Below are 13419 nucleotides of genomic sequence, written 5' to 3'. Positions count from 1 at the left end.
ACTTCTTTAGCTTCTCTTCAGTGTAACTACTAGCAAAGATCTTGGTAAATGACAAAGTCCCTTTACATACTAAGTTTGGGGCCAGGCTAGACAACATGGTACAGAGAGCCACAGTAACGAAAGCAGCATGATATTAATATATAAAAACCTCAGATAAACAGAGCAATAGGCAAGACAGATACCCCAGGATAAACTCACTCATCTGCAGCACTGGCTTATAGCCATGGTAGGCCAATGCTTTACCACTAAGGTACTTGTTAGAACTGTCAAACCGTACATTATGAGCAGTTGCTAAGAGTGCTTGCTGCTCCTGGAGAGGACCTGAGTTTGCTTTCCAGCATTCACATGGTGGCTCACAACTGCTTGCAACTCCAGCTGTAGAGGTATCAGCACCCTCTTCAAGCCTTTGAGGTTACTTACACTCATGCACAAACACATATTTAAAAATAAGATGCATCCTTAAGAAAATACTGTACTTCATGAATTTCTCAGTTTTTTTTTTTTTTTTTTTTTTTTTTTGGTTTTTCGAGACAGGGTTTCTCTGTGGCTTTGGAGCCTGTCCTGGAACTAGCTCTTGTAGACCAGGCTGGTCTCGAACTCACAGAGATCCGCCTGCCTCTGCCTCCCGAGTGCTGGGATTAAAGGCGTGCGCCACCACCGCCCGGCGTGAATTTCTCAGTTTTAAACTACCTTTTATAGCCAACATATTCTCTTTAAAGAATTTTTTTGAGATTATGTATACAGATGCATTACACCATGTGTGTGCGGTACCTGCAGAGTTCAGACGAGGGCTTTGGATGGAATTACAGATAGTTGTGAGCCTCCAGGTGGGTGCTGGGAATTGGACCTGGGTCCTCCTCAAGAGCAGCTAATGCTCTTGACTGTGGTGCTATGGCTTAAACCTCTCCATATATTCTCAACAAAGGTGAGGTGCCAGAAACAAGCAGAAATGACAGGTAAGGTGTGGTGGTAGGGAAGCAAGGTGTGTACATGCAGAAGAGTAAAATGTCCATCTCTCAACCTGGGCAAAAAGCAACTCAAATGGATCAAAGACTCAAGTGCGGCTAGAAACTGGAGTAAGAGGAAAATAAAGTTCAAGATGCTGGTAAGGTGGTGCCGAGAAACAGGAGTCCACACGTGGACACTGGTAAGGTGGTGCCGAGAAACAGGAGTCCACACGTGGACACTGGTAAGGCGATGCCGAGAAACAGCAGTCCACACGTGGACACTGGTAAGGCGATGCCGAGAAACAGGAGTCCACACGTGGACACTGGTAAGGTGGTGCCGAGAAACAGGAGTCCACACGTGGACACTGGTAAGGTGGTGCCGAGAAACAGGAGTCCACACGTGGACACTGGTAAGGCGATGCCGAGAAACAGCAGTCCACACGTGGACACTGGTAAGGCGATGCCGAGAAACAGGAGTCCACACGTGGACACTGGTAAGGTGGTGCCGAGAAACAGGAGTCCACACGTGGACACTGGTAAGGTGATGCCGAGAAACAGGAGTCCACACGTGGACACTGGTAAGGTGATGCCGAGAAACAGGAGTCCACACGTGGACACTGGTAAGGTGATGCTGAGAAACAGGAGTCCACACGTGGACACTGGCAAGGCGATGCCGAGAAACAGGAATCCACACGTGGACACTGGTAAGGTGATGCCGAGAAACAGGAGTCCACACGTGGACACTGGTAAGGTGGTGCCGAGAAACAGGAGTCCACACGTGGACACTGGCTAGGCGATGCCGAGAAACAGGAGTCCACACGTGGACACTGGCAAGGCGATGCCGAGAAACAGGAGTCCACACGTGGACACTGGCAAGGCGATGCCGAGAAACAGGAGTCCACACGTGGACACTGGCAAGGCGGTGCTGAGAAAAAAAAAGTCTACACATGGCTTCTGATAGACCAACAGGTTCCAAATAGCAGAGAGTCACCAGGTGAGCAGAATTCTCAACGAGAAGAGGGCAGGCTTCACATCCACAGAGAACAGAAAGGAATCCAAATTTAGTCCACTGAGGTATCAAATGTCTTTAATCCCAGCACTCAGGAAGCAGAGGCAGATAGATCTCTGTGAATTTGAGATCAGTGTGGTCTACGTATTTAATTCTAGGCTAGCCAAGACCACCAGTGAGACCCTGTCTTAAAAAAAAAATACAGTGTTTAAAGTAGGCAAATGATCTGAATATTCCTTTGTGAAAAAGGAAATACCAGTAGCCCACATGTAGATGAGAACCAGTGTCATTAGGACTGCCCTCGGGTCCAGCCCTGTCCCTGCTGGGGATACACAGAAGGGGTGTCTGCACATGACCGAGACATACTGTTCATACCTGCAGTCAAGAGGAGACAGCTTTTCACACAGGAAGCCAAAGATACCCTGTTTACAGCAAAATGTGTGACAGCCGAAGGCCCTGGGTCTGGTAATGAGAGACTGAGCTTTCTCAGGTGTGGAAACTGAGGAGGAACTGAAAGTAATCACCAGGAATCGGGAAGATCAGCACACATCCAGTCTATAAGTGCGGAGATTGAACTCTGTGCAAATGAAGACTGCGTAGGGCTACGCATGCTCCCAAGTATTTCACACGCACGCAGACAATGTCTTGAAACCACTTACATAATTAAAGTATGCTAATGCAATTAACAGGAAAATGTACACCTGGTATGTGTCAACAGAATGAAAAAAGTCAAATTCTTTCTAAAAATTCTCAATGGTACTCCATGGTGAAGTGCAGGGCCATGGGGCTGCACAGTACCAGGCAGCTAGATGCTGAGCGGGGGTGGGGGATGTGGGGGGGTGGTACTGTGGGGTGCTGTGCTACAGCGCTCAGAGCTGTGGGTCCCTCCTTAGTCTTTGCTCAAAAACTCTTTATTTCCCTTGACTGTTGTTAAATGCCTTCTCTGGACCAGCAGGGGGTTCTCAGGAATTTCACACGGGATTGCTATGCTGGCGATGAAATAAACAAGGAAGCAAAACAGTATGGGAAGACCCTCACAAAGTAGAAAGACAGGAAGCCCCTCCCGCTTCCTAGGTTAAGATGTTTAAAGAAAGAATTGCCAAAAGCTAGACCCGGGAAGTCAGTCCTGTTGTGCTGGGACTCTAAGGAAAAGCCTGAGGGGGCTGACTGCCCAGTCTTGGCAGCACGCAGGAAAACCACCTGGCTTTGTGCCAAGTCTGCAGCTTCCTTGGCAAAAAGGGTTTTTATAATTTCAAAATTATTTCTGATGAAGAGTTTGTCCATTTTGTCTCCAAGTTTGCCAGGATGCGTCTATGTGCACTGTTTCCGTCTGTGTTTGCAATAGTCAGAATAATGCAATGTGCCCTAGCCCCAAAGATATCTATATAGTCATCCCCAGAACACCGAAAGTGCCAGGTTACAAAGGGGATGGAAACCTGCCGGTGAAGGTAAGTGCACGGTGTGTGCGTGTTGGGAGAGCTGGTCTGGTTTTTTATTTTTTAGCGATCACAGAAGTTTTAGAACTAGAAGAAGGAGGCAGAAGGGAAAAGCAGAGTGAGGCGTGGTCACTGAAGAGGGGTCGGAGAAATGCAGCTTGGCTAGCTTTGAAGAGGGCCAAGGAATCTGAGAAGCTTCTAGAACTAGCAAGACAAACATTCTCCTTCAGCTTTGCTGATGTCTAGCTAGCTGTCTTTTTTCTTCCTTCCTCCCTTCCCCACTTCCTGTCTTTCTCCAGATAGTCTCAGCTAACACGAGCTAACTTGAAACTACTTGACCTTGAATTTCTGATCTTCCTGCCTCAACCTCCCAAGTGCAAGTCATGCCACCGAGCCCAGCTTATGCAGTGCCAAGGATGGAACCAATGGCTTCATGAGTGCCAGGCGAGCACTCTCCCCACTGGGCTACAGTCCTGCAGATGTCTTGAACTCTGGTTGAATTTCTTAACCAGATGCATTTGCATTTGCACTGCCTAGCTTGTTACAGCATCAATCGGGAATCATGATGCTGTTTAATGCTTATATCTGTCGTGATACTGTTTTCATTTCAGTATTGGCAACTTCTCTTTTTCTGGATGAATGGAACTTAATTGGGGCTATTCCCCTCGCCCATTCAGAGGGATTCAGATGCCGGGGATGCTTCTAGTCACCCTGACAGGTCCTCTCGCAGTGAGAGTCACCTGTGTAGGGGAAGGGACCTAGAGGCAGACAGCATAATTCCTAGGTTATAAAGCTCAGTGGAGCCTCGTGGGTGATTCATGCACCAATATGCTTGTGAAAGACCCTCAGAGAGGACCTTTCCTCTCTGATGAAGACCCCAGAACCAGGACACTCCAAGACCAGGCCACAGGATGCAATTAGCAAGAGGTTTATTGAGTAAACACAGGTACCTGCGGGCGGCAAAGTCTTTCGGAGGACGTGTGCGCCTGCCAACTGGAGGGCGGGCTTTTTATAGGGGAGAGCAAAAAGCAAGTTTACAGAAGCAAAAGCGTGGTTATTGGTCGATCAGAATGAGGCGGGGGCATGAATGGTTTCCTCTCTCAGCATGGATGCTTGGCCTATCTTATAGATATCCTGTTTTGCAGTCAACCTGCTTTGTTGATGTCCTATCTTATTGATATCCTGCCTTGCAGTCTTCCTATCTCATAGACATCCTGCTCTCTCAAGCACATGGGATGTTCTTACGAGAGCAGGCTGGCTGCTGATCCGGAGAATTTTTTTTTAAAGCAAACAGTACGTTCTCCCGGGAGCATGCTAGCTGCGGGTTTTGAGGAGGGGGTCTGTAGGGTCTTTCACTTGGAGGAGGGCGTATCCTGATTCCAGGGAGGAGGGAGGCATGCTCTGTGCTCCCTCCTAGACCTGCCCTATGCATTCGTTTTGCAACGAAACTGAAGTTGCGATCTAGCACGCTCTGGGGTACTGAGAGCTAGTCTAGCAAATTGCCAAGCCTGAGCGAGCAAGTATATATGTATGTATGTATTTATTTATTTATTTTCATTTATTTATATTTATTTATTTATTTATTTATTTATTTATTTATTTATTTATTCCTATGTGGGACCTGGAGATTTGCTGAGAGTCCGTAATGAGTTAATGAGGAGACGTAGAGAGTTTTGGAAAGTCTGCACCCAGGACAGGGGTGTAAAGAAAGCACATTGGTTTCTTATCGCCAGAGACTGGTTGTGTAGGTGGTGGAACAAGGTCATGAGGGGGTTTGTGGGCTCTGAGATCTGGTTCAGCTCTTGGATGGCATAAATACAGCCTCGGGGGCTAGATGAAATGACCCCCTCCTCGGACACTGCATCCTCCTGCCCAGATTTCCTGTGCCTCATCATTGAAACAAAAGCAGGGCGACCCAACTCTATGGCCCCGGTGGCTTTCAGTTTCTATGCCTATGAACCATTACATAACAAGACGTTTACTTTCATTTTCATGTTTCTGGAAGTTCCTACTCTGCTTTGTTGCTATGACTCCCTTCCTGATGTTGGCCAGACTCCTGTGAGGGCAAGGCAGCAGCTAGGGATAAACTTCAGAGCTCTTCAAACACAGCCTGGCTTCTTCTGCAGAAGTCACACAAACGCAGCTCACCTGGATTCTCGAGTCAAGTCAGATCTGTACAGGTCTGTGTGCTCTTGCTGTGCCTGACGCCGTGGGAGCTCTTCACTGGATCTGTTCTCGGCTCTTCCAGCAGGAAGGTTAGGAGCTCAACTCTACTACCAGAAATCTTTTTTTCTCAAGGGAGCTGGTGAGTGAGAAGATAGATATTTGTAATTAACACAGGTCTACAAATAGGATTATAGGCTGTAGGTCCGAGGGTGGAACTGCCTGCATGCCTAATGTGGTTGGGGGTGCCAAGGACTTAGGCTGAGGGGCAGGATGGGTGGAAGAAGACAGCTAAGAGCCATTCAGAGAACTTAATATCTGTAATATTCTCCGAAGGCATTCATAGCCAGGCTATAGAAAAGCCGGGGGTGTCAAAGGATAGGGACTGTATACTGGAAACATCCTGCCCTAGACATCTCCTAATCCCCTATGAATTATCTAAACACCGTTGATTTGGAGGACAAGGAGCATTCTCTAACCACAAACTCAAGAGTTCATGTGTCTTCCTGAACTTAGATTTCTATACCAACATGTGGGCTTGACCTCTGCGAAGAACTCTGTCCTCAGAACGTCAACCTTGAACCCCAGCTCTGATTTTAGGAGACAGTAGGACTCCCCTCTTTCATATCTCCCAATTTCTCAGTTTCTTTTATTCTTAATCTTAAGGTGGAGGGAGCTGGGTGCTTGCCTAGCATGCACAAGGCCATGAGTTCAATTCTTAGACCCCTACAAAAAAAAAGTGCTTACTTTTAAGGTAGAAGTCATTACATTGTGTTTACAGGGTTGTTAGGACAGAGAGAAAGAGTGTGTGCAGAAGCGCGCTCCCCTCTCCAACATAGGACACTACTTTCCCTCTCATTTTGCTCCTGCTTCTCAGTGGATAGATGCACTCCCAACAGTTAGAAGAGAAGGTTCTGGGAGTTCACTCTTCTTATCCTCAGACTTGCTCATTCTCACACTTAGTATATTTTCTCAGAGTTGCTGCAGGGTGGGATAGTTGCTACTCTATACACATGTTGGATGCTTGAGAAGTCCCCGTCTTAACTTGGTCCTTAAAAGTCCAGCTTCTAAGGAATCCCTCTCAGGATTCAATTAAAGACACCACAAAAGGCGAAGGGGGCTTGAATCTGAGGGTTAAGAAATCTACTCACTATAGGTTCTTTCTATCCATGTCTCTTTATTCTTCTCCTTATTCCTTCTTTTTCTCCCTCCAATACAAACATTTCCAGTCATATATACCCTTATAACCAGCAATTCCCCAGCCCTATCAGGTTCCAGGGATGGAGTTCTTTTGCCCCATAAAAATCAGATATGAGTTTTCACACACACACACACACACACACACACACACACACACACACAGAGAGAGAGAGAGAGAGAGATCGATCCCTGGCTGTCAGCTCAAAGATGGGAGTGGCTAGTACTCATCAGGTGAACTCCTTAATGGAGAAAGTTAGTTAAGAAAGGAATTAAATCACCAGGGAATCCTAGAGGGGAAGGCTAGTGTGCTACGCTAGATTTTTAGGTGATTAGTAAAGAGCTAAAAGTTTATTTTCAGTAAAATTATGAATGGGGCACGGAATGGTTTCTCTCTTTCTCTCTTTGGTTTTTCAAGACAGGGTTTCTTTGTAGCTTTTGGAGCCTGTCCTGGAACTAGCTCTTGGGGACCAGGCTGGCCTTGAACTCACAGAGATCCGCCTGCCTCTGCCTCCCGAGTGCTGGGATTAAAGGTGTGCGCCACCACCGCCCTGGCACATGGACTGTCTTTTAAATCAGTGTGCCACTTTTTTTTTTAAATCCCAGAATGCATATAAGATATCAAGTAACTAGGCAACCTATGAAAACAGTCAGGGGGACGCTAATGGCTCCAGATCTGATTAGCACATTCACTAGACGCTGCAATTTCTACCAGCCTAGGTCTGGAGTTGACACTGCCCTAAGTGGTAGAAACAAAGAGGAGACCCAGGCCTCTAACAAGCAACTGCCAGCGAGGCCCCAGAAGTGCCTCCTCCCACACTGTAGCCAGAGAATTTTCTTCAGCCTGCCCTGTGCCCCAACACCTATCCTGGTGCTGGCTTGGTTTCCCGAGGTAGCAATTTCACCCCTTCTCTATGAGGTTCTGCATAGAGGGTTTGTATCCCATTTCACTATGTTTAGTCCTAGACTTGTGATTTTTTTCTTGCGTCCTGTGTCATAAATCTTCTGTGACCTGAGAGGTCTTGGCAGATCCAAAGGGACAGAGGGTTCTTCTTGGTGAGACTGACAATGTCCTCCCCAACCCCTACTCACACTGTCTTCTACCTGTGAGACATTCTTCAGAATTCAGTCCCCCAGGTGCCTGGCTTCCTGGGATGTGTTTGGACTCTTTCTACACACGCTGGAGCAGGGTAAGGAGGGGGCTCAGTGCAGGTGAAAATCCCATTGAGCCACGAGATGCCTCAGAAGGTCAAGGCACTGGACACCAAGCCTGATGACTTGAATTCAGTCTCTAGGTGCTGCATGGTGGAAGGAGAGAGCCAACTCTCACAAGCTATTTTACCTCTGCGTGTGCACTCCACCCCTAGATACCCCTATATACACACAAAATAAATCAAATCTAATTTAAGGGAATCTCATTAAATATCCCAGAGGGATTTCTTTTTTTAAAAAAAATTAATATTTTACTTTTTAGAGAAGTTTTAGTTCTACAGAGAAATCAAGAGAAAGGTAGTGACTTCTTACAGACTGCAGTCCCTACACATGCATGGTCTCCCCATAGACTGCAGTCCCCCCTGCACATGCATGGTCTCCTCATAGACTGCAGTCCCCACACATGCATGGTCTCCCCATAGACTGCAGTCCCCCCTGCACATGCATGGTCTCCTCATAGACTGCAGTCCCCACACATGCATGGTCTCCCCATAGACTGCAGTCCCCACACATGCATGGTCTCCCCATAGACTGCAGTCCCCACACATGCATGGTCTCCTCATAGACTGCAGTCCCCACACATGCATGGTCTCCCCATAGACTGCAGTCCCCACACATGCATGGTCTCCTCATAGACTGCAGTCCCCACACATGCATGGTCTCTCCATAGACTGCAGTCCCCACACATGCATGGTCTCTCCATAGACTGCAGTCCCCACACATGCATGGTCTCCCCATAGACTGCAGTCCCTACACATGCATGGTCTCCCCATAGACTGCAGTCCCCACACATGCGTGGTCTCCTCATAGACTGCAGTCCTCACATCTGCATGGTCTCCCCATAGACTGCAGTCCCCCCTGCACATGCATGGTCTCCCCATAGACTGCAGTCCCCACACATGCGTGGTCTCCTCATAGACTGCAGTCCTCACATCTGCATGGTCTCCCCATAGACTGCAGTCCCCACACATGCATGGTCTCCCCATAGACTGCAGTTCGTACACATGCGTGGTCTCCCCATAGACTGCAGTCCCCACATCTGCATGGTCTCGTCCATCACCAGCACCCTCACCAGAATGGTGAACTGTCACTGTCAGGTTGTGGCCCAGAGACTATGTGACAGTTCCCTCCAGGTCGTCTTTATCCAGATGTATCTCAGCACACACCCACTTACGATGTCCCACTGAGTATTTTTACTGCCCACGATCCTTTGTGTTGCCTTTTTGCTCAGGCTTCCACGAGGGCCAACCATGGATTTGATTTTCCCATAACTTTGCCATAACGTATCTGGAAGGTCACTCAGCATGTGTGATGTGCTGCAGAGGTCACGTAGCCTTTGTAGGTGACTTTTCTCCCCCTAGTCTTTTCATGGCTTAACAGTTCCGCTCTTGGACTTCTGAATAGTACGTGGTCATCTTGGGGATTCCACATCTTCCTACCTCATTCACCTACCAAAGGGTGTCCTGGCTATTTCCCAGGTTTGTAATTATGAATAAACCATCCAGAAACATCTACATGTATGTTTTTTGTGGGAACAAACATGAAAATGTATAGGAGTACATATGTCGACTGTGTTTAGTGCTAAAGGAACTGCCATGCTGTCTTCAGAAGTGAATGTTCCATTTTTCTTTTTTTTGTATTTTACTTGTGATATTTTGAGACAGGGTATCTCTATGTAGCCCTGGATGTCTTGGAACTCGCTATGTAGACCAGGCTGGTCTTGAACTTAGAGGTCAGCCTACCTCTACCTCTCAAGTGCTGAGATTAAAGGTGGGTGCCACCAGCGCCTGGCAGGGTCACAGTCTTTTATTGAATGTGACTTTGCAAGTGTTTTCTCCCACTTTGTGATCATCTTGCCAGTCTCCTGGTAATATTTGTCTTTTATAGAGCAGTAGTGGGGTTTACTGCTAGGATTTATTTTAATTTATGCATATGTGTTTGTCTTCATGTGGGTATGTGCATGCGAATGCAGTGAGTGCCCTCAGAGTCCAGAAGAGGGTGTCAGATCCCCTAGAGCTGTAGTTACAGGTGGTTCTGAGCCACCTGATCCGGGTACTGGGGACTTGGACTTGGTCCCATGTAAGAGCAGCGAGTGCCCTCGACTGCTGTCATCTTTCCACCTGGGCTCTATTTCATATTGTTCTGTCTCTGCTCTTTTAGCAGCCTCATATCATCTTCTAACTCTATGGTAAGCCTTGATTTTCGTGTGTATGTGGTAGAGAGGGTTGAACCCAGGGCCAGGTGCGAGCTAGGCAAATACTGTGCCTCTGTTACACTCTCACTTTGCAGGACACCTCCAAGCCAGGCACTGTCACCCCATGAGTGGGCTGCCACGTGCTTCCACTTCTCCTTCTGCTTATTAGATGGAGATGTGTCCAAACCTTTTTCCCCCAAATGATAATCAAAGTAAAACAAGATGGAGAATAACACAGGTTTAAAAGTGTGGATTGAGAAAGCAGATTTTGAAATTAACGAGCAGTTTCTTGGGGAAGCAAAGCAGGCAAGTCCTGGAAACATCGAGGAACAGAGCAGGGCAAGGCTCCCAGTCCTTGTGTGAGTTCCCAGAGCAGCTTCTGCCCTAAGGCAGAGTTGCGCCCTTCCCTGCTATACTAACCTTTGACCTTCTTTCCCACTTCGGCCTTCCCTCCAGTGTCTTTCCGCTGCCATGGGTCAGACTTCTTCCACATCTGATGCAAGTGCCCACAATATGGCCTCCAGCTTTAATGCATTTTTCAAAACTTTCAAGATGGAAAGCAAAGTCATTTCTGAGGAGACCATCAGTTCAGTCCAGAGGTTTATAGAGCAAGGGGACATACAGAAGACAATTTCTACAATCAATGCTGCTTTGGCAGAGGTCGAGAAGGCCCCTCTGAGCATTGCTGTGACTGGGGAGACGGGGGCAGGAAAATCTACTTTCATCAATGCCCTGCGGGGCATAGGACATGAAGAGACTGACTCAGCTAGGAGCGGAGCGGTAGAGACGACAATGGTTAGAGAGAAGTATACCCACTCGAAGTTCCCTAATGTGACCATCTGGGATCTCCCTGGGGTCGGCTCAACTACCTTTAAACCAGAAGAATATCTGAAAAAAATGAAGTTCCAGGAGTATGACTTTTTTCTCATCATCTCAGCCACTCGCTTTAAAGAGAACGATGCCCAGTTGGCCAAAGCCATTAAAAAAATGAAAAAGAATTTCTATTTCGTTCGGACAAAAATTGATAGTGATTTGTGGAATCAGAGAAGATGTACACCCAAGACCTACAATAGGGAAAAAACCCTGGAGACTATCCGGAAAAACTGTGCGGAGAATCTCCAGAAGGCCGGCACGGCCTTCACGCATGTCTTTTTAGTCTCTAGCGTTGAGGTAGACTGTTTTGATTTTCCTCTCCTGGAGTCTACCCTTTTGAAGGAGCTGCCGGCGCACAAGCGCCACATCTTCATGCAGTGCCTCCCTAACGTAACCGAGGCAGCTATTGACCGCAGGAAAGACGTCCTGAAACAGAAGATCTGGCTGGAGGCTCTGAAGTCTGGAGCATCGGCCACCATCCCTCTGATGGCTTTCTTCAAGGATGACATTGAGGAGCTGGAGAAGACCCTGAACCACTACAGGTCTTGCTTTGGGCTGGATGACAAGTCACTGGAAAACATGGCCAGGGATCTGTCCCTGCCTGTGGAGGAGCTTGAGTCCACCGTTAGGTCACCTCATTTGCTGTCCTGTGAGACGGGTGAGTCTGTGGGGGACAAGCTGGTGAAATACCTGGAGAAAGTGTTTGCCGTCACCGGCGGACTCATCGCCACTGGCCTTTACTTCAGAAAGAGCTACTACCTGCAAAATTATTTTCTTGACATAGTGACCGATGACGCGAAGATTCTACTGAAGAAGAAGGTTTTCTTAGAGGGGTGTGAGGACTCGGAGCGAGGCTGTAAAGATGGGGAAACTGGAAAGACGGCTTAGGGTGTTCCTGAAGCACCCTGGCCAGGCTATGAGAACGTCTAGACTTTGTGACCCTTGTTGGGAAGGCAGAGAACTCTGGAATGTTATGCTGTGTGGCAGTCATGTCATAGCCAGCATGAGTCTTACCAAAAATATGCCGGCACCAACTTTCTGGGCACAAAGTTTTCAGTAATGAGTTGTTTTTTTTTTTGTTTTTGTTTTTAAAGGGTCTCACCATGTAACCATGACTATCCTAGAACTCTCTGTAGATGATTCTGGCCTTGAACTCACACAGAAATCTCCCTCTCTCTCTCTCTCTCTGCCTCTTGAGTGGTAGGATTAAAGGTGTGTACTACCACACCTGGAAGAAATGATTTTTTTAAAAATTCATGTACCCATGGCTTGCCTTGCCTTTGTGTGCTCTACTGAGCACACTCACGAGATGAAGGACATCTCTGTTCCTCTTATGGTTGGGATCTGTTCAATTCATATAACAGAGGAACAGAAGACAAAAGAGAACCCGTGTCTGAGTGGAAATATTTTTTATAGTACTTCCTCAGAGGTGCAAGGACACGAGACAGGGATGTAGTCTTAGGTTTGCACACAGGAGGTTCAGATACTCCTCACATGTTAACAGAGAACTTTTTGTGCATGGGGGTAGGAAAAGATACTAGTGATCCAAGGGGAAGTCCCCCCAAAATGTAGAAGTGTAGGGATATTTCATTTGTACTTTAATAATTAAAGCTTGCCTGAAGATCAGAGAGTAAAACAGCCCCACTGGTCAGCCTTACAGACCAGGCAGTGGCAACACACACCTTTATTCCCAGTAGCCACACTAGTTTGCCATAGAAACCAGGCGGTAGTGGTGCACGCCTTTAAACCCAGCACTAGAGAGGAACACAAGATGGGAGGAGACAGGTTTCAGGCTCAGTCTCATTCTGAGGATTCCTGGAGGCAGGATCACCATTTCAGACCAAGGTAGAGATAAGAGCCAGTGGTTGGCTGTTTTGCTTTTCTGATCTTCAGGTTGAACCCCAATATTTGTCTCTGGGGGGGGCTGGAGAGATGACTCAGTGGTTAAGAGCATTGCCTGCTCCTTCCAAAGGTTCTGAGTTCAATTCCCGGCAACCACATGGTGGCTCACAACCATCTGTAATGAGGTCTGGTGCCCTCTTCTGGCCTGCAGACACACACACAGACAGAATATTGTATACATAATAAATAAATAAATATTTAAAAAAATATTTGTCTCTGGGTTTTTATTAATTGTGCTACACAGAAGTTCCTTAAGTGTGTGCGAAGACACGCAGTCTCTCATCCAGTGGAAGGAATGTAAATTAGAAGCCACTTCTCAACTCTTGGGTTTGGAAAAATTTTGAAGTTGAATTTACAAGTGAGAAGATTGTAGATAAACAATTTCTGTGGTGAAGTGTTGGCATCAACACAAAAAAATCATGACCCATGGTGTGGGTAGTGATGCAACCGCTGAGGAAATCACACAGTTTCTCTTTGACACTCTTT

At 47.1% G+C, this 13419-nt stretch overlaps 1 protein-coding gene across 2 annotated transcripts; it reads left to right on the top strand.

The window, feature by feature from the left end:
• The first annotated feature begins 5420 nt into the window (after positions 1-5420).
• Positions 5421-13129, top strand: LOC142860792 (interferon-gamma-inducible GTPase 10-like). Of its 2 annotated transcripts, none has more exons than XM_075992516.1 (2): positions 5421-5647; positions 10615-13129. In XM_075992516.1, exon 2 carries the CDS (start codon positions 10630-10632, stop codon positions 11917-11919), a length of 1290 nt encoding a protein of 429 aa, XP_075848631.1. In that variant the 5' UTR covers positions 5421-5647; positions 10615-10629; the 3' UTR covers positions 11920-13129. The 2 variants fall into 2 exon arrangements, with proteins under 2 accessions (XP_075848631.1, XP_075848630.1); XM_075992515.1 differs by having other exon boundaries at positions 5421-5697.
• The last annotated feature ends 290 nt before the right edge of the window (positions 13130-13419 follow it).

This window comes from Microtus pennsylvanicus, chromosome 11, assembly GCF_037038515.1.
Source record: "Microtus pennsylvanicus isolate mMicPen1 chromosome 11, mMicPen1.hap1, whole genome shotgun sequence".
NCBI classification, from domain to species: domain Eukaryota; kingdom Metazoa; phylum Chordata; class Mammalia; order Rodentia; family Cricetidae; genus Microtus; species Microtus pennsylvanicus.
This window is presented reverse-complemented; position numbering and strand designations above follow the sequence as displayed.